This window comes from Ixodes scapularis, unplaced genomic scaffold (genome assembly GCF_016920785.2).
Source record: "Ixodes scapularis isolate PalLabHiFi unplaced genomic scaffold, ASM1692078v2 PGA_scaffold8__174_contigs__length_109621045, whole genome shotgun sequence".
In the NCBI taxonomy this organism is placed as follows: Eukaryota; Metazoa; Arthropoda; class Arachnida; order Ixodida; family Ixodidae; genus Ixodes; species Ixodes scapularis.
In genome coordinates, this window is record NW_024609883.1 from 99,226,734 (window position 1) to 99,248,561 (window position 21,828).

The 21,828-nt window shown below is 45.3% G+C and overlaps 1 protein-coding gene across 1 annotated transcript in view; it reads right to left on the reverse strand.

The window, feature by feature from the left end:
• Positions 1 to 5,499: 5,499 nt before the first annotated feature.
• Positions 5,500 to 21,828, reverse strand: part of LOC115310371 (peroxidase) — an 85,815-nt gene continuing 69,486 nt past the window's right edge. Inside the window, exons 9-18 of the mRNA XM_040498927.2 lie at positions 20,343 to 20,495; positions 19,804 to 19,905; positions 19,149 to 19,259; positions 18,504 to 18,639; positions 17,013 to 17,222; positions 14,804 to 14,935; positions 12,728 to 12,952; positions 11,902 to 12,071; positions 6,209 to 6,314; positions 5,500 to 5,634 (exon numbers count right to left, since the gene is read on the reverse strand). Coding sequence (XP_040354861.2) covers positions 5,550 to 5,634; positions 6,209 to 6,314; positions 11,902 to 12,071; positions 12,728 to 12,952; positions 14,804 to 14,935; positions 17,013 to 17,222; positions 18,504 to 18,639; positions 19,149 to 19,259; positions 19,804 to 19,905; positions 20,343 to 20,495 — 1,430 coding nt within the window. The 3' untranslated portion in view covers positions 5,500 to 5,549. The remainder of the gene's footprint in view (positions 5,635 to 6,208; positions 6,315 to 11,901; positions 12,072 to 12,727; positions 12,953 to 14,803; positions 14,936 to 17,012; positions 17,223 to 18,503; positions 18,640 to 19,148; positions 19,260 to 19,803; positions 19,906 to 20,342; positions 20,496 to 21,828) is intronic.

A 21,828-nucleotide genomic window follows, 5' to 3' on the forward strand; every position in this document is an offset into this window, starting at 1 on the left:
TTTTTTCGACTCAATAGCGGCGCGAGCTTTTTTCATAACAGTTGGCAATGCATTATTTTATCAGCCTTACTAATAAAACACATTGAATGGAGACATAATCGATTAAAGAAATGGTTTGTCGGGTTATTGTGACTGAATGTTTCGTGGTACTTATGTCGTCTGCTTTGCAGGTCCTTGTTGCTACCGCACCTGTTTTGGTTTCTGCGGCTGTCGCCGCTTGCGGAACGCGCGCCACTTTGGGTCGAAAAGGTCGTCTGCTAAAGACGCTGGCTCTTGGCGCCGTATGCTCGTTCGTTGGCGGCAGTTGGTGTCGCGACCTCTTGCGCCATCTCTTGTCTCCCGTGCGAAACGGCGCCGTATTGTTTCAAGATCGGTGGCTTAGGCTGTGCGTTTCCATAGGAGCTAAACCCTTTTCTTTCTTTACTTTTTCCTCGGGTAAATTCCCAGTATAATCCGCCCTTCCATCTTCTCCAGCGAAACCGAGGCCGAGTTTCATTGATACGTCTGTCGCCCCTTCAGGAAGAGCAGGACTAATTGCTCCTTACATTTTACAATCACAGGCTCAATTGTTTCCGTCTCCTCCTTACATAATGCGCACACTGTATCTGTCTCTTCAAACTGGGCCCTTTGTGTTTTTGTTCTTAGAACCCTCAAACAGTAGAGCACTCCCGCTTAGATTATCGAATAAACCTTCCTTGCTTATTCCTTGTAGCCTGTAAATCGTGTGATCTGTGATCTGATTTGTGAACTGTAAATTCTTACAGCTGACTTCGCCGGCGTTTTCTACTCCCAAATCCATCTCTCTGCCTTCTTAACTGCATTCTCCACCGAACGCGCTGGCTCTACCCAATTGTTCGTCCGCAGGAATTTCCTCCTAAGCTTTCATGTCCGTTTCGTCCATTTCTTGTTCAGACTGCTCATATACAGGCATTTATAGATTTTATGCACCCACCGCGTGTAATTGATGTCTGTTAGTCTTTGGTGAAAATTCATTTTAAGGCGATAGTGTCAAAAAGCTCGTGTGGCAGAAAATCTGGCCTCGGTGGCGTGACAGGAAAATCCTGATTGGTCGATAGGGTCATGACGTCACGGACAGATGACCTCGCCCGAGAATTTCCAAAAACCCACAACTTTCACGTGACGTCAGGAGATGATTGACTCAGATTAAAACGTGACATGTAATGCAAATTAAAGGTCGCCACATGTCTGAAATGATTTTGCTTTATAAAGTAATTGTTTTCCTTAAAAAAATTAAGAATTTTATGCGGAGGCGCGATTTCAACCTACCACTCTTCGGTTCCGAGCCAAACACCCTACAGACCAGCGCAACGCACTTTTTTTATTTATTGCAGAATGGTACATGGGCGATACGGACACTTTTGAAACCCTAAGAAAAATTGCGTGCCGGCAACGTTAAAAGGCTTAAAAGTTTCCACCTGCCGGTCTTTCGGCTGGTGGGAAGACGTTAAAATTCTGTCAGCAGTGGAAGTCATTCAAGTGTCGGCAACCATACCATCCCCGGATAAACTTTGCGGTACACTGAAGCTAGCCTTGACACATGTTCGATGAAGTAGAATCGAACACGATGCGCATCCACATTCGCATGGCGAACGGCCATTCTACTTCTTCAAATGGAGTGCAAGCCCAATAATAGTACAAGGTCATAAGGGGAAGTATAATCCAGCACCGACAGAAATCCAATTCCATGGACCATGAGTGGCCGGTCTTTTTTGTTGTGCTGTCCAAAAAATGGTTGGCATCCCAACAGTCAAGGAACGCGTGTTCCACTGTCTCCAACTTCTTACATAAGCTGCAATCTTCGCCCCACGGTACATCCAGACCTTTTTTTTACAACCATGTTTAACCGGAAGGGTGTCGGTATGCAGCTTGAAGAAGAAGGTTTTAACTGACCCACGAATTGCTATCTTTTCACACGGGTCAGTACATCATATAGTCCTTGTCCTAAGGGTACAAAGTTCGATACAGAGACACAAGAAATCAGCTATTGACAAGGTCCCGTGACAAACGCTTTTGGGACATTGTACGCAAATACTGCATTGAAAATCGCACTTTAATAAATTGGTAAGTTCCCACTACCTTTTTGAGGAAACCGTGTACGGCTCCACAATAGGAGTCGTACGTTTAAGCAATAAACTCTGGTAACCCGCATGGTAATTGTACTTGAGTAAGTGTTCTCACGAAAGAGGGCGCCTGGCCCCGTAAGAAAAAAAAAAACACAACAACTTTGAGACCAGCTGTTGTACAAACAAATGAGACAGACTGCAGTCCTCCGGACCTTATGCAACGAAAAAGACTGTCTCGCCTACCCCTTTGCCGCTTTGAATTCCATAAGAACACTGCCAACACTCTGTGCATGCGCTGAAAGTGCACCCAGCGACAGTGTAACACTTGTAGCAGGTACCAAATTTTGGCTACAAAGATATAAATTACACACAGAAGCCCGCGCAAACACAGAAACATCTTCGCCAACTATATACTTTGCCGCTTTAACACTCATTCTCGCCGTTTTGTCAACCCAAAGCTCATCGCTGTCTCGATAGTGCCTTAATTGCACCCCCAAGTCCGACGACTATAGTCTGTTTCATCATATGAAAGAGCAACACAATTAAAGATGTAGACAAAAAAAGAAAAAAGAACGCGAAAATGCGAACACACATTAAAAATCCAATGTAACGGCGCACTCAAAATTATTCCTTAGTGTTTTAGAGAGCAGGAGTTTCGTAGGGCGACATTGTTACCCGTTCTAGATTATAAAAAGTGCAGTACAACTGTTAGTTCGGAACCTTTCACGTGCATTACGCAGTATATGTGATACACGATCGCACGACGGTAGGATGCAGATGGGCGACAGAACCCAGTGTCTCTGCTAAAGCCCTCTGATAAAGGTTTTTTTTTTTTAGAAGTACCGCCAACCATTGTTGTGGAAACGCGCAAGACACGTGCCCACTGCCACTGCCACGAGGGGCTGCTCCGCTGCGCCGGCCGTTATTTGCTTTGAAGGGCCAGTCATTTTTGTGCTGCGCCGCCATTTGCCTACAACGTCCGCTCGAGAAACCGGCTTCGTGCACTGGCACATTTGACATCACTTGAAAGACCAACGCTAAACACCCAGGGGCTTTATACATTGTTTCACCTTGTGTTGTACCGCAGGAAAGGCTACAAGCGCGAACTCTTTGCTTCTGCCTAGCTTTTATAACCGAAACCAGAGCAGCGAGATAACTGCCTTGCGTACTACAAAATTATGGAAGCAATAAGTTTCAAGAGCTCGAGTACGTCACCGCAGAAGTAGGCGAGACGGTGCCCACTGTTTACACACTTGCGGTATCCACGAGTGGTTCCAGGAAAACGACGTCAACAGAGGAGCTCGCGATTCAGCATAATGCAGGGCCACGGGCCCGTGAATTTCCAATCTTCGGGGTAATGGCGGTATAAAAAAAAATATAAAAAAGAAATGCTTCAGCGCAACATTAGTGATTACGAATAAAACCGGTCACAAACTCCCAAGCCCCACCGCTCCACTCGACACCGACACGACATACGACAACAAGCTGCATCAAACGCCCCAAAAGTGAAGCCGTCTGCTCCCGTACGCGTACTGCAACTAGCGGAAGTGAAGTGTTGGGCGATGATCCTTCACAAGGATATATAAAAAATGCTTTGCGCGAGGATAATTTCCATTGATCATTAAATATATAATGATAAAATCCCAATAATTTGTTTTTCTACCTGATTCAAGCTAGTCGGACTGCTCGTAACACTGGTCAAGCATGAAAATAACAAAAATTTTAACTTTTTCACGGCCGGTTTAAGATTTATTGTTAATACATCGTTGTTTTTCGCACCGGATTAACAGTGTCGATTTTGTCGCCTTGCTTTTTAAATGCAAACAGTTCTTACACACGGATGTCCATTGTGCCGTGTTTTGTGTCTTCTATAAATCTGTACGGGCAAAGAGCTCACCCGCACATGGCAAGGTTATATACGCCACGGGGAGAAACGCATGTTGGTAGGAAGTCGGGCAGTGTCGTTGTTGTGTACGTGTATGTGTCGGTGCTGTGTAATACTCGTGTTGTCTGTGATGTATGTAGGGTTGCTGTCCACTCGTGATCGTTCTCAGCGTATTAACAGAATCCCGCCTTTCTTTTTTCGCTGGCCGCCAGAACCCTCACTAGGTGGCGCAAGTTACCCCTCGATTCCAAATAGTTTGCTCGAGCTGTTTATCCATGTAAGTTCGATATTCGTTTTTCTAACCAGCGGTTCCGTCGTAGCTACCGACGCCACCAGCCGCCCACGACGGACGTACTTACCTTTGCACGTAGCTACGCCCGCCACTTGGAGACTGTTTACTGTGTAGAAAAAAACATCGAACGAGAACAAACGCGTCCTGTGTGCTTTCAATTCGGTTTAAAGGCGGGCGGCTCGCTGGGCTGGTCTCTCACCTGTTCTCGGCTGCTGGCCGCCATGTTTTATGAGCACGCTCAGCCAACACCCTCAACCGTGTTTCGCGGAAGGCAGACACGGTGCAGCATGTTAAGTTTTTACGACACCTCGTGTGAAGGCGAATAACACACATGGCTGCTTGTAAAACGAACACGTGTTGACGTGTCCGCTATGGGACAACGGTTTACACGTCTAGGCGTGTTATTTTTGCTAACAGTGTAAAACAAAGTATGAAAGCACGAAAGGAAATCACCTTTTCCAGGTCTTGGGAAGAATACCGTAACGAGTAACGTAACTACTTTACGCGTTATTCGAAATAAGTAGCGTAAGTACGTTCCCCGTTACTGTCATAAAAAAGTAACGAGTACGCTACAACGTTACAGAAAAATTAACGCGTTACCGGTAACGTCGTTACTTGTAACGCGTTGCCGCCAACACTGGCAGAGAGCCACCGACGAGCGCTTGGTCGTTGCTTTGTGCGCGAACACCGCCGGAAAAAAAACCTGGGTGGTTTCAATCGACGGTCTTCCTGCACGTAAACAAGCCTCGGGACGAAGATTGAAATAGAAGCCGCGCACGCTCTCCTTCAGGGAAGTGCTTCCCGCGCCAACCGTCAGCACGAGGCGACCATTACTTTCGATCCTCGGATAACATCCACCTTCGGCGCCTTTCAAAGTCAGCCAGAAATTTGCGGAAGCTCACTCCACACCTTTCCTCTACCTTTTGGTGCAATTGACGGCTACACAGCTTTGCGGCATGCTGACATGCTATGACGGCCGTGCAAAACGCGCGCCCTTCTGCCCACACCATTCTTAAGTCAAGACCGGCGAGCGTAAATCACCTTTTTATAATTGTAATAAAGACATTTTCCAACCAACCCGGCTCCAGTGCTATCGCAGCGCAGCCGCAGCTCCGTGGCGTCAAGCCTGCGTGTCGTTATGTAGATCTAATGCCAGTTCGAATTCGGTTTGTCAACCCAGACGTGCGCAGTGGTGGTCGCGCTTGAACGTTAGGGGCAAGACTCACCGGGCACTATGGTTACGTTGGGCATAAACTTTAATAACGACCATGACATTTTCGTTTGCGCATTAGTTGGAGCTTCCAGGTCCGACTTCGTCCTTCCAGAGTTGCAGATCAATGTCGGGTATGTCGGCACAGTCCACCGTTGGGTTGCTACGGCAAAGAGACAAACATATTCAAGAGGCGTAAATTAGGGTCTCCGAATTCGCGTCAGATCCTTTTTATATCGTTTCCCCTACAATTCCTTATACAAATGAAAGATGTAGGTCTTTTTATGGCTGGACCGATGCCCTCCGGGAAACCTTTAATATTGACCACCTCGAACGGTTCTTGTTGTCACTTACAGGCTACAGCTTATGACATGCAAGGCGTAACTTCTAATGTTCACGGTGCTTTCTTCGTTTTTTGTTCTTCGGACTTCTTATGTCACATCTTCATTAGCTGGGGAGCGATCACAAGATGCTCGAAAAACGCGACTTCCTGCGTTTCGTAACCTGTCAGATACGATTGTAGCAGAACGCGTTTGTTAAAGGGGAAAGGCGCTGTTTGTGCACTTGTATCTTACTTCATCACGTAGCACTAAGGAACCGACAAAATATTCATCTGAGGGCAAGTTGGGTGACGAACCTTCAAGAAACTCGCTCAAGTCCAGTTTGTAGAGCGTATTAGTCCTCCCACCCCCTCCCACGACGTTGACAATTTGACAATTGCGTAGTTAAATACTTACTCTGTACTTTCGGCGTTGAACACGTTGCGCCTTAACTTGTAACTGCCACCGATGTTCTCGCAGATAATCTTGGCGAAGGTTGTTTCACGGAGCGATTGAAGTTGCTCTGCAAAAAGCGAACGATTTCGCATTTATTTGGATATTTATGTATCAGTCTGTTAACTTTATGAAATTCCCGTATCACCCTTCAGAACCGCCACAGGCACTTGTTGCACCAAATCGACCGTCGTAATCTAAGGTGAAAGCTTGAGGTTAGGGATTTGTCTACAGTGAAATATAAAAAAAAGCAACATTAACCTTCGCAAACAAAATATTACGTGGCTGTACACACACACACAAAAAGAAACTAGTAAGGTTTACGACGCGATTCTAAGGTGACCAAGCACATTTCACTAGAATGTCCTGTTTTCTTTCGATACATGCAATAACAAAACTTACATATTTATTTATCTCATAATGTAAAGATAAGGTTCGCGCATATTATGCACATGGGCGAATTTATGGATCAGGTTTGGGGGGAGGGCGGTGCAGAGTGATGCGACGTCAAGAATACATTGGATATCATGGGCACGGCGTTACTCAAATCGATTTTGTATACACTATAAAAAATGCCTGCACGTCTACTTACACGCATAACTCTCAAAGGGCCAATCTCTGCGAGCTAGAAAATCAGCACAGCGACTGATGAGGCGGAACATCTGTTTAGACCTCAAAATGAAGTCTGCGCCGTAGCCTTACGCAATGCAAAGCGTCATGCTTGCATTGCGTAATGCCATAGCGCAGACCTAATTTTGAGGTCTAAACAGATGTTCCGCCTCATCTTTAGCCGAGCTGATTTCGTAGATCGTAGAGATTGGTTCTTTGAATGTTATGCGTTTAAGTAGACGCGCAGGCATTCTTAAAGGGACACTGACAGGGTATTTATGCTCGCCGAGGTTGTTAGTTGTACGTGACATATGAGGGCTCAACTACCCAGAACAGAATTTGCGGCTCGAAATTCGGTTTCTTTCCGCCCGAAAACCGCCGATCAAGAACTGGCCGGTTCGAGTCTCGCTCACTCTCTTTTCCGCGGTCACGGGCCATTTTCTAAGGTATCGATGCGACCACCAAATTTAATCAAAGTCGTGGGTCACTGAAGGCACACACTCATTATTAAAAATAGAAAAAAATATGAAACCCATCTTTTGTGGCTTCTAAAAAGCTGCAAATACGTTGATTGAAAAAAAAAGTTCCACAGACAACCGGAAGCATTCTGTGCGTTCGTCGTTTCGCGTATCGTGGGACTCGCGGGGACGGCGATGGCAGCGGACGACGGGCGTGGGACCTCTATTTCAGAACTGTCGTTCGCGGTACCGGCGAATTCCGTCTACCGTTAAAAGAGAAATTTGGGACTGATCAAAAGAATTGGTATTCATCCCGTACGACACGCCCGGCCACCAAGCCGATTTGCACGAAGACGTCGCCGAGCCGTCGCTCCCTTCTCGTGGCTGAAGACAACGCTCGCGCAAACGTCAAGCACGACGTGTCTACTTCGAGTTGAATATGCACGCGTACGATTTCTTTACTAGTGCGAATGTCCCCAAAGCGTGGTGCTTCCCGACTTCGACCCGGGAGTGCTTTTGCTAAAGAAAAATCGACAGCAAACTTTCCAACTTACAGTTTACCGGCTGAATTATTACTAAGGAAAGAGATCCACCCGAAACGAGATGCCCCAGTAGCTCAGTGGGAAAGACGTCCGCTTCACACACCGAAGGTCCGGGTTCGATCCCCCGTGATTTTTTTTTTTTTTTTTGCAAACAATTTCTGATGTTTACATATCTTTTTCTTTTTTTTACAATCATCACTGAAGAAACAAACAAAAAAAAAATAACAAACAAATGTTGTGGACGATACTTCGCTGAATTAAACGGTATGGGATTTCCGTTTTGACACCTGCGAACTCAATGTAATCACTTTCCACAAAGTGCAAGGAGCATATAAATCAGGTAGCGTCCGCTTTCCGAGGTGCCCGTAAATGTTCTACAGGAATTGCAGCCAGCCATTGGTCCCGATCCCGTTGATCTTTCGACAATGCCACTTTTTTTCGGATGCAGGACATGTGAGCCAGCTCTTCACGCAACATCTTGGGTTTATACTTTTCGGAGCCGATCATGGAAATTCACCACGGGCACTCACTACTCATCTCTAACTCCTCAATGTACAAAACAACTCATCTTGGAGTACATAACAACGAGCGGAACAAACATAACTGCAAAAGAATGGCACGGCAAGCAGTTCCCGCACGCCGCATGTCGTGTCGTCTGCTACCGGAGAGGAGAAAAACAAAAAACAAAAAAGCACGGTCGGGTGTAGCCACGTGACTTCCGCCAGTCACTCTCTTCTCTCCACTTCTCCGACCTCCGTCGGGTTTCGGTTTCGGTTTCGAGCAGTTGCGTCTTTTGTCTTTATTAAAGAAATACGCTACTCTGTTGCAAAATATTAATTGGGTAGTCCCCCGACACCATAATGAAGCGCCTGGCAAAAAATAAAAAAAATTTTTTGGGGGGTGTCAGTGTCCCTTTAAGAGAGTACCGAATATTTTTCACTTCAAGCTATACACCGTAAAAAAAAGTAGAACGTATCTTTTTATAAACAAATTGCTTTTGGGGAGTTTAGACGATGTCTCCCCCGCCCCTTTGCCCCCTTAAATCCACCGTTGATTGAATATAAATAATGAATATTGCCATTCTCCAGAATGAACACATTGGCAGAAATAACTTTTGTCAATGATGTCCAAACTGAAATTGAAATTGGCAAGGAAGAAGCCCTCTTAAGGATACTAGGGTCAGATTTTAGAACTTTAATTTATGCCTTGCTTAAATACTACCCACATAAACTTTAAAAAAAAAGTTATGACGCTTTGAAATGTCACTTCATTCATGAGTGACGAAAATGTTGGATAACAATTAATTTTTTATCCACGGAGTAAAATGCGATGTACGTTTTTTTAAGATTTAGATATTTTATTTTGATCATTACTTTTTTAAATATATTTGTGAGAACATGTCCATGGTTTATAAAAACCTAGAGTGAAAAATCTCCAAATAATTTAGTTTCCAAAATTAAATAGAAATTTAAAAAAAAAAAGAATCTATTGTTTTTTCGGCATTCTATGAACTTGTTCAGCAATTATACGTGAGACCTTGGAAATTGAGGGACGGAACCATGTTATAATATACACGCTGGTCACGTTCAATTTACTGTGAATTGAGTACAGATAGTTGCGTCCAATAGATCTGACTTTTGCCCTTGTACGATAGATTTTCACGCGGAACTGCATCCTTACAGACGCTAACTCAGATTCTGTGTCGTCTGGAGAGTGTCTTTAGAGAGACAGGGAAGGCACCAGGAGAGTCCTCTACGAGAACTCCATCAAGCAACATTGGTGTCCGCCATTGCTCGGGCACGAAGCGTGTGATTGGTTCCGAGTCATCGCCGAACGCTGACGTCACACTCGTTCTTAATGCGAGCGGAACCGAGCACACGCCGAACGCTGACGCAGCACCGTGTCCAATACACGCTCAGTTTGCGCTCCCAAACCTTGGTGGATTCAGATATTTGGCGCTGCAGCCACTAGATGGCGCGCACTTTTGAAAAGAGTCCAATGGGTATAATACCCAAGTTACACTAGTAACGTTTAACGGTCATTAAGCCAACGACCGTTGAGTCAATCGCGATCGGCCGGAGTTACACTGTGCCGCCAACTGTCATTGAGCCGCTAACGATCATTGAGTTCAACTGCCTACGTCGGTTAACTGATGGGGCTTCGCCCCACCAAAGCTAAAGATGGTGGTGTCCGTCGCATCGCCGCCCATGGCCAGCGCCAGCGAAGCACTGATCAATGCGGAAGATTGGGCGAGATATTTAGAACGTATTGAAGCCGCAAATATTGTCCGAAGAGGTACGATTCGGGGACAGAGCTGCCACTAGAACGATCACGGCACGTCGCGGAAGCCAAAACTCGGCGAGGGCGGCACCTTGCGATGTCGGTGCCGATAAGACTTCCGTTATGACTCTCTTGCTTGAATTCGTGTGAAACGTTTTGATTATTGATTTACTCTAAAAACAAAAAGAAGAAGTTAGTTTTATTTTGTTTAAAATATTTATAATGATTGAAAAGTGTGGATATAATTCATTTGCAACACTTGAAAAAAAAAGTAATGTGATATTATTTTGGTTTTGTTTCGGTTTCAACTGTGTCCCCCTGGCGAGCGTCTCAACTGCACTCTAAAAAAAGCCTGCGCGTGTACTTACCCGCAAAACACTCGAAGAGCCAATCTGTGCGATCGACGAAATCAGCTCAGCGAATGATGAGGCGCAACGTCCGTTTAAACCTAAAAATTTGATGTTCCGCTCATCATTCGCTCAGCTGATTTCGTCGATTGAAGAGATTGTCTCTTTGAGCGCAGCGTAGACACGCAGGCATTTTTTAGAGTGTGAAGTTGTTATTCCTTTGTACCGTGCAACACGGGACAACCTAGTTGAGCTAAATGGCAGTTTGAAAACACCAACGATCGTTGGATTAATGACAGTTAAGAGCGCCAGTGTAACTGGGGTATTACTGCAGAGTCTAAAGGCCCGTTCACACTCTTGCGACCGAGTACGACTGAGAGAGACGAGATCTCTTAAAACTTCTTAAAATTTTTTTAGAATGAGGGAACACACTGGGCATTGTGGCGCCATCTATGCGGTGACCCTGGAACTGCATTTCACAAGAGCGAAGGTTTTGCGGGGTTTCATAGGTCAAATGTGCGTAATACCCATAGAAAGGCTCCTTTATAACATTGACAAGAGTTTTTCGAGCCAAGAAAGAAAGGATAATGCGCGAGAAATAAAAAAAAAAAATATGCCGGACCGCCGAGTTTACACTGCTTCCCAATTGATGGCGCCAGTGTGTTTTCTGGTTTAAGAAGTTTTAAGGAACCCAGGTTTAAAGAAGTCGCAAGAGTGTGAACGGGCCTTAACTCCATCGAAATGGATGGTACCTAGCGACTCGAACAAAAAACTGTGCCGGCAGATTCGCTCGCTAGCCTTCTCGGGCGAATCAGATATTCGGAGCTCCCTGGCGGTCTAAAGACGGAGCCATGAATGCAGGTTAAAAGTCACAAAGTGAAAATCGCAAATAGGCAGCCCGCCAAACACCTATATCACCTGCAAACTGCACATGTTCGCACGTGTCACGTGTCAACATGCTATAAATAACCTGACATGACGCTCCGTGGCATGACGCTCCGTGTGTACGTCTGACAAATGACAAATAGTTGACAAATAGATTAAAATACAGTTAAATGTAAACATTTCGGCGGAACTCCGGCTTGTTAGGTAAGGAATTAGAAAAAGTACTACGTAGACTTTAACCAAGTTCTTCAATATGCCCGACGTTTCGAAGCCAGCTCGGCTCCTTGTTCACGGGTGACTGTATATGAGCCCAAAGGTAGACCTGTCGTCGTTTTCTTCTCCTCTCTCTTAGCTTAGACGACAGGTTGCTACCTTTGGGCCCATATACAGTCACCCATGAACAAGGAGCCGAGCTGGCTTCGAAACGTCGGGCACATTGAAGAAATTGGTTAGAGCCTACGTAGTACTTTTTCTTAAAATACAGTTGCAATTTATTTCTTGTTGTGAGCAAGTCCGCCAGCTGAACGCAACCTTGCCTTCATTGAAGGAGCCCACTTGGTCACCGTGCTCGTAATAAAACCTGTCGCCAAATTTGAGCTTCTGGAACATGTCGGCCACGATGTAGCTGAAGGTGGGGCCAACGGCAGTTCCTGGGACGGTATACTCGGATATTCCGGCCGAGAACAAATCGATGTCTTGGACATTGCTGCAAAGATCAAACGTTTGAGTTGCGCCTCAAGGTCGCTGGGACCGGGATGGAGGGGTCAAATATGAAATGTTTGGCATAGCAATTTTTTTGCTTCGTCGTGTACCTCTCAGATTGTTTAGATGAAATTCTTCGTTAGAAATTAAAATTACCCTAAAGTATTGCATGCACTACCCGAAGCTCAGGTGTTACGTAACGTCAAAGTGTGCGTTAATAACTCATTTACGAAAAAATGCTTTCATTTTATTTCTCAATGTTTCCAGGTACGTGTATAATGCTATATAGCTATGCCCTTTTTATTTATTTTTTTTTTTTCTTCCGCATTTTTTGCTGGTTACGGAGTACAGCCTGACAAGTCTCCAGGGTTTGGGCTGACCCTTACATAATCTGTATTGTAGATAACAAATAAAGCTATCAATATTATTATAAATTGGCAAAAACATTGGTAGCGACATTTCACTCCAAAGTGGTATAATGCATGGTTTTCTTGCTGCTGGATGTCCTCTGTAAACTATTCGTACGTAAATTTGTAGAGCTTCAGCAGGCACGTGAAATTGGCACGCCATCAATGATTAGGTGCTGTCTATCCGCCTAGAGGGAGACATGTCCGTCTTGTATAAGCCAACTAACGGATCAAAGTTAGCCAACCAACCTACTCGTAAAGATCGGCGTAGAGATCCGCAGTTTCCTTGGGCATCAGGTTGTAGTTATGAAGATCATCAAAGCTGGTCAGGTTGAGTCCAGTGTAGTGGAGGACATAGTCGGCGTAGCTCCGATCTCCGTGGTCCCTTCCACGCTGTAGGTCGATTGCGAAGAGGTCGAGGCCGTGTAAACCGCCCTTCGGATTGAACAGGTAGCGGGTTACCCCGTACGTGCCGTACCTACAAGGGCAAGAATTGTACTATTTTGGAGCTCTGGAAAAATTAATCTTAAAGACCGACGACCAGTTCGCGCTTTCCACTTTTCCCTCGCTTCCTCCTCTCCCCCTTTCTACCCTGTCCACCGTTGCCTCTTTCCTCCTCCCCCATGGTGAGGAGGGTCTTCTGCCTTGCAGAATCTCGAGTATGGTCGTCGGCCTTTAAGACAGCAGTTGTTAACTATATTAGACCGGAATATATATATATTGTTCGGTAGGGACATTGTTGAACGAGAAATAACACTAACTTTACCACAAGATATAGAAATATGCGTGTGTGGAACAATACTTGGCTATACTTCGTGTCTCCTTAAGTCCAAACGCAGCAGACGCTTCGAGCTGATGGGAACAATCGGATAGCGTCATGTACGCACAATCACGGTGTTCATTTTGTTTTCGTTCGCGTTCTATTATCGCAGACCCAATTATAAACAGAAAAGGCCCAGTGACTTGTGCTTTTAAAGCTGCTTGGTTGGTTCCGTTAGCTCGTAGCGTTGACTCCGTCTGGACTTAAGCTGAAACGAAGTGAAGAAAAAAACTTTAGGCCTTTCCACTTTGGTGAAGAAGGAAGACCAGCGAAGGCTGTACTATGGTGGGAATGAAGTAATGGCCGGCCGCAAGTCGGCAAGCCAGAGTGGAAAGGCTGGAAAGGTTGCCGCCCTCTATGAGCCGCGGCGGCAACCGGACAACCGGCAAACACAACACTCTGGGCAGCTACCACCATCTATGAGCGACGGCGTCAACCAGAGTTTTGTGTCGACATTTTTTTGCGCGGGACACGATCCTGGGGAAACTAGCCCTTAACAGCTCCGCTGTAACAAACCCATTCCACTCCACTCACTAGCATTAAGATAGTGCCATATCCTCCCCTAGTGGTGTGGACGTTCCGCATACGAGAGCGAATGCACGTCGCGCCGACCGCGCTGCGCGCGCGTTTCCGACGAAAAGGGTTGCCATTGGCGCATCGAGACACCGGGTTCGACGAGGGAGCAGAGACGACTCTGTTCACGAAGTCCAGTCGAGAGACGGCGCTACCCTACTGCCGCGCGCGCAGTTAGCCAAGTTGGCAGCGCGCCACTGGCCGAATGGTGTTATCGTGCTCGACTCCCACGCAAAAGGCCAAGGTTCGATCGGCCTGGGAGCGGACGCAGCTTTTTGTTATTTTTGTAAATGTCGCGTTCTGGTGAATTCGAGAGCCCTTGTTGCTTGTTCGAGGACCGAATATGTTCTATGCGCCGAACATTGTGCACCGGTTTTTCCGGAAACCCACGCGTGTACATCAGGGGCCCTGGTGGTGAGCCAGAATCGGTCTCGCTATAAACAAGGAAAGCTTTTTTTTTATTTTTTTTTTTTAACAGATAATATAATTTTTTCATGTCAAGCGTCGTGCAGGCATATTCAAACTCCGTGAGATAAGCTAGCAGTTCGAATGACAGGCTAGCATAGTGTCCGCTATAAAAATATATACTTTTTGGTGCGCTCGGCTTATCGATGACAGCGTGTTGACATGTGATATGTGCAGTCTCCTTCAGCGTGACTAGATTCTGGCGCCTTTTTATGCAGTGTGCATTTTGAGAGAGAACAGGCCCCTCCAAGTGCGAACTTAAAAACAATGCAAGGTAATATACACTGAGCTAATATGGCCAGTTCAAAATACTCAAGTTTACGACGGAAGTACGTTTTATCACCATGACAAACTTTATGCCAAATGGGCGGCATGTGAAAGAAACAAAGATTACTTCCCGCGACCGCCAACAAAATGTACATCACGATATGAACAAGCACATTTCACGTATCGCGCTCATCATCGTCGTACCTGTCAAATGACTGAAAGGGCTCCTCGATGAGTCCTCCAATCACGGTGGGCAGATCGCCTGCGTAGAAGTCGAATGGGTCGAAAAATTTGTCCTTGATCTCGAAGCTGTCTTCGATGCCGTTCGAGTCAGCCCTGCAAAAGTGAGAGGTGGAAGTCAGTAATTTGCGCCGGATGGAATTGCAGGCAGCCAAGTCGATAATTAGCCTGCACATAAATCACACTAATGGCCGTTGTATTCTTTATACCGTTGAGTGCATGTACCTTCCTCTGCGTATATTTCAGACCACCATATTCGTTTTTTCTCTTTGCCAGAACACGCAAGATTGTCCTTCAACAGGATGCGTTGCCGTGACGTTCAAGCCACGCATCCACTTATGCAAATCATAACGCCAAGCCCTTTATTTTGTAGGTGATACTCACGACGGCGGGGTTTAGTTAGCTTTAGCACTTAATATTTTTTTGGCTAAATAGATCAGGCCCTTTAGCATCTTTCGTTTTCGTGTAAAAGGTGAAATTTCAAAGTCCAAATATTCGCCTTATTTAAACTGCCTTACGAAAACTAAACTGTAGTTGCAGTCAATTCTTCGGTTACATGGATTCATGCATATAAAGACTCGATTACACTACTGGGCTGAAAACAAAAATAATAATAATTAAAATTAAGAAAGCATACTCACGTCTAAAAATAGTTATACATAAAAAAAAAAAGTACAGGCGTCCAACTCACCAGGCGACGCATTTTAATTATAATAGAAAAGTTCTCAATTGAAGAGTATTGTTTGTTGCTACATAAAAAAAAAACCTGCCGGAGTAGTTCCGCCTTTAAATTCCTGTAGAAACACGTTCTACTCAATATAAACACACTTTTTAGAGAGTGTAACAAAGGAGAGAAAAAAACAAAAAAACATGCACGTCTACAACATTGTACGTTTGCTTGTAAATTAACGTAATATATTTCATGTAAATTGTACGTCCGATGTCATTTATTATACTAACTATAAGGGCTCAAGAAAACCAGGGTTTGGCGAGCCACAAGCCTCTTCTTATCGCCCCACAGCCAATGACATATTGTGGCATTAGACGAGAAGAACGCCCAATCACGAAGCGAGAAGCGTGTTGGTAATAAGCCATACCCTGTGATTCTTAACCTATCAGTGACTATCCCAGCGATTGAGAAATATAAATTACCAGAGGATGCCCACTAGATTATCAGCCTTCTAAGGGCGCTTAATAAATTTAGGATTCGAAAAAAAAAAAACATATCCAAGGCGCTTTACAATCCTCTTCATTTAATAATAGTAATATAAATAATAATATATAGTTTCACAGGGGTAATATTACCTTAGATGGTGTCCCAGGATGGGCGGAAGGTTAAAACCCGTACGGAAAGTGCACCTGCCAGCACGCAAGGACTAGCAGGTGCACTTGCAGTTTGAACAGCGCACTTGCAATTCAAACTGTGCATTTGCAGTTTAAAATCAGAACCTCTACCCACATCATTCATGTTCCGTATGAACCCGTGACAGGTATTACACAGAGGGGTGTTGGCATGCGATAAGTATAAAACACAACTAACGCAACAATAATTCAGTAGTAATTAAACTTTGCAATCTAATTGGAGGGTCAGAAAGGAAAGGGGTAGTAGCATGCTGAAAATATATTAGCGTTATTTATAGAGACAATGTAGTTAGGTAGAGTATTCTAGTCTTTTATTGCCAATGGTAATGTAGATATTCAATAAGAGGCTGTGCACGACGAAGGAATTCCACGTAATCTAAAAGAATGGTCAAGAGAGACAAAAAACGGTGAAGCGGTGATACCAAGGAGTCTTTGTCTGGGAAGCAACATCAGAAAGACATCGCAAAAAACGTATTCATACCTTACTCTTTTTAGCAAAATTAATGACTGCATTTTAAGGCACATATAAAAGGTAACTGAGTGGTGACTGCGTCAGATTGAAACAGAATACTTATATAGCAAGGAACCGGCGGCCGCGGTCAGAATGGACGCGAAAACATTTTTCGGTTTTTCCACAATGTGCCCATATAATAACCCTACATTTTTTTTTTCAAATTCTGGCCAAATCAGCGTGGCTGAAATGTGCCGACACTTTTTCGCACGTAGTCCTGCTGTCGGAGGACGTACACAAACCCGGACTTACGGCCATTTACCAAAGATAACGATTACGAAATAAAGAATGCTTAATTACATGAGAAAGGTGCCGTTGACGAGAGTGTGTCCCAAGCGGAAGGCTGCAGCGGCAAACTCATTCGTCATGCTGGCGTCGACGCTGTCGTTGTAAGACGTGTAGCCTGAAGATCTGGGCGTCAACCCATACGCGTCCGAGGTGTTGGCACCAATTATCTCGGGCAGCCATTCCTTGTAGACCACGTGTTGTAGCTGCGACTCCACGATGCGCCTATGACCAAACAGTTGCGAAGAAAAAAAGTTACGAAGCAACATCAGCCGCTGTGAAAATATCCGTCTCGTGGCATCGTTCTACCAGAAGCACACAACCTGCTCGCTGTAATGAGAAAATAAACTTTTTCTTTTTTTTTTGGGGGGGGGGGGGGGGGGGGGGCGGGGGGGGGGGGGCGATTCCAGTGTTCTTTAAGAGTATTGAGAGTTTAGAAACATGCGCTGCTTTGTTGCCGGATGGAATCTCTCAAGCGCAGGAATACTTGTTATAGTCAATGTCAATTTAAGAAACGTAAGCTGTGGCTTCTTTAAGTTCACACTTCTTGTTTGTGATTGGTTTTTTGACATCCGTATAGGTTAATGCTGCAATTTCATTGCCTGCGGAGTGATACTAAGAAGCTGAGGACCAATCTTGCCCTTCGTTTATGGTGCTCTCTGTGACTAAGACGGTAACTCTTAAGATGTCCTCGGGGACAGTATGTTTCTGTTTATTGAGTGGGGCGAACTGGCCTCTTAGTACTTGAATCTACAAAATACTGTTCAAAGTGGTTAAACGAGAGCATTCATATGAAAATCAAATAGCTTTTTACATAACCAACGCTCGACCAGAATTTTTCCATTAAAATATATATGCTAAGGTGTGCGTAATCAGCGACGTACTTTAGCACGGAAATCTTCGACGGCACCTGTCTAGACTTTGTTCGGAGTTTAGGAAACAAATATCGATAAGAACAACACGCTCCCCGGAACCCTTAGTTAATGGTCAAAGAACCTCGGACGTAATTGCGTGAGCCCCCAGTGAGCCGTACACTAAACTAAATATCTGAAACTGTTTTCACGGTTTTCACGGTGGGAAAAAATGCGAATTAAAGCGCATCGGAGTGCGAGAACTGCGTTTCTTTCGAACGGTCGTGCACAAAACTTATCCTTAGCCTTGACCTTTTCCCCACTCACTTCTGTGGAGTTTTTGCTTAGATGTGTCACCTTCGAGCAAAAACTAGTCAGTACGCCGGTATTAAAATATCATATTCTGCGTGTAACATATTTTAGGGCCTATGGAAGAGTTAACCTGGCTTGGGCTATATGTTGCAGTTGCTCTATTAATGTTACGCGTGTTAAATCCCTATGTCCTGCTTCAAGGTTGACCGACCAAGCTGCGTAACATTCTGTGAATACCTGGTGTGCTATCTTTACTAGTGATGAGAACAGTCATAATGGATGTTTTTATGAAAAGCCCCAGACAATACATCGACCTATTTTCTGAAAGGATGACCTTCCTCACTTTGTAACTTGAAATATTTCCTCGTCCTCCCAATGAGGGTTAACGCCTTGAAGCTGCTTGGCTATCCTGTTGTGTTGCAGGAACAAAATAATCTGCAACGATGTGAGGGCCGGATGCTGATTGGACCTGGGGTCACCTATAAAACACACAAACAAAAAAGGAATTAGTGAAGGAACCTTCGGGCAAACAGGACGTGGCCCTGTATTTGAAACAAAAATAAACATTACGCGTAATGGTTTGATTTCCATCAACACTACAGTGTTTTTAAAATGTCTCTTCTCCGTTCCAACAGTGAATAAAAAAATTAAAAAAGGGAGGATGACATTATGTCCACATATCTCAGCTTCTCTAAGCCTCATTCAAAACTTTCACAAGTGAGTTTCCTTCTCAAGAAGGTCCGAACACCTATGCAGAGCGTATCAGCGAGAGAAAAAAAGTCAAGTTAGGTCTGTGTACACATGACCGGTGCATCCCACATACCGCACGAAAGCGCTATACTGAGCATGTTCAGAACTTGTTCCACAGCCCAGCAGACAAACATGGCCGCGTGCAGAAGGCGCTCTTTATGCGATGCTCTGCATGCAAGACCATTTTAATCGCAAAATGTAAAAGAAAAAACGAAAAAGCTTGGTCAAAAGGTTTGACCTGTTTCGAAGCAAATCTGGTTTTCGTCAGGGTGACTACACTGGTCCGAGTCGGGATTGAAGCTCGGAGGCGGTAGCATGAGGTTGTTGACCTCTTGACTCTTGAGAAGGCCTGGAACGCACAAGTTATTTTAACACGCCGCTCAGCAAAGGAATATCAATGCTCTGCTGGACTGAATAAAGAACGATCCATTGGTGGATCCGTAGGGAATGCGTTAGCATGCCCCCTGGGAAACGCGACACACATCCTCCTTTTAGGAACGCTAATGCCGACCCATTCACTTTCCTGCTAGGGCTTCTTCTTTTGCTTCCTCTATTTTTGTTGCCTCCTTTCGGTTTCGTTACGGGGTCGGCGTCAGCGTTAGCGTTAGCGTCCATTTTGTAACACGAACTAAGTCGTTCGCGCTCCGCGCGCCTGCAAGTTCAGACTCGCCCCAGCATTCGGATTGGCTTCCACGCCGTGACGTCGCCTCCCTCTCGCCATTGTCCCTCGCTACTCTACTCTCTACGCAGCGTGCTTCCCTTTCCACTGTTTTTTTCCGCAGACGGACGCCATCAGCTTTTCGCTGTCATGAGTGTACTACTGCTAACGCATTAAAAATGCCGGAGGGTTTTGAACTTATTCTAAAATACGAGGAATTGCCAAAAGAGCTTGCCATTTTCGAACGTTCTGAGGCTGTCTGTTTGTTCCTTGCTGATTCCGTAGATGTGCGAGGCGTCAATGTACGATGACCTCGAGTTCATCTGCTCCCTGCGCCCTGAAACATTTATGTCGTTTGCTCGGTGAGATGTATCAATCATGCTAAGTTGTCAACATGGGCAATCGAGCATACAATCGGGAAGCGCAGTAAGCGGACACTCCTAATTTTCAATACCAAAAGAGGGCATGATTTTGGAAATTGTAAACGTGCGAAGTGTGCATGTGTGTCTGCGCGCGCGTGCATTTATGTGTGCTTGTTTGCGGGAGTGTGCGCGTGCGTACGTGCGTTTGTGAGTGTGCTTGTACATGCGTTTGTGTACGTGCTCGTGCTTTTGTTTACGTGTGTTTGAGTGTTCGTGTGCGCGCATGGGTTTCTACGCTATTGTGTGCGTGGTTTTGCGTATATGTACTTTTGTTTGCATTTGCGTCTGTTTGTGTGCTCACGTGCGTTTGTGCGTGTGTGCGTGCGTGTTCTCATTAGAAAACATTACACACCGAGCATACAACGGAAACAAGGGGAAGAGCGGGTGAACGACAGGCAGCTGACGTTGAAGTCCGAGAAGAAAGGATCTTCTGCCGGAACGTCGATGGGGTAGCATTCCGGGGACGTCCTCTTGGAGAGATCGCAGCACTCTTGGCCGGGTGGGCCTGAAACCGAATATGCTCGTAAAACACTGCCACACGTCTAAATACATCATACAAAATGACAGCCTATGCAGTCACTGTCTGAGACTCGCTTCGTTCTGGTACGGCGGTTCTGCCACATTGATCGTACGGAAACTGTCTGCCTACAAGTGTATAATGCAAACTGGCTTCGAACATGCTCGGGGCGTGTCCCCAAATAATTTTGTCGTCATGTCTGCATGCGAACGCCGTGGCTTCTGTATGGTGAATAAGCAGTGTGACTTGGGCTATAAAGTTGTAGGTTCGACTTCTCAGAGTGTAATTGGAATTAGGCTGTATTACCTATAGGCCCAGCACACGCGTATAACCTTGTTTGACTCAAAGCAAAAAGTCAGTCATTGCGCTCTGGGACTAGAGACAACCGAGCGACAACGACATCAATAAAGTGGGTGCTCGGAAGTAGGACAGCGCTGATAGTGTGCATTGAAAGAAGAATTTATGACTTTAATGTTTTTCCCTGTGTTTCGTCATACGCTTAGGGGCGGCGGGAGTGTATGCCACGCGGGCTGTGCTCAAGCGAGGGTTTACGGGCAAATAGTGTAATAAAGATTGTTTCATGAGAAGCCAAACTACGCGCTAGGTTGATGGAAACGTTAGTGTCAATAACAAGGACAGGTTATCAGAAAATGTCATATGGGACAGGTCCCGGGCAGCCCTCAGGTGCAAAGGGAGAGAAAGAGAAGGAATGCATGAAGATTGTGTGGAGAGTTAGAACTCGTAGACAACTAGAACGTGAAAACAATTTAGTCGTCTGCGTCTGTGAAACGTTCTAGTCGTCGGAAGTTCTTCGAACTCCAGGGGTGACATGGAAGGTGTTGAGAAATCACCATCTCAACTAGCAACAGGGGTGTCATCACGAACAACAAGGGCTGTGCCGAGAAGCGGCGGTATGACTCTGAGCGAGATTGGTTTGATGTTGGTGGTTTGAGTTCAAGGTGGGAAATGTGTTTGCCGGAATGTTACTGCCACAGCCGCTGAAGGAGCTAACACAAGGGGTGTACAAAGGACGCCGAGACGGTGCACTTTGTACAGGAGAGACCCCTCGCACCGTCAGGTTTGTCCATGCAGCCATTTTGATGCCGCCGGGAGACGAAGAAACTGTTGTGTCTTGCGGATTTTGTCTGCTAGTTTAGTATTTCTGACTGCGCTGGTAGGTATTTACTGGTATGCATAATGTTTGTATGGTGCTCAGGGATAACGCTTTCTCATTGCTCATTTCAATGTCACGGTCATAACACCTGATAATTATTGCATCCGGTGTGACTTGGCATAAAGTCAATAAAGCATCTGCGTGTAT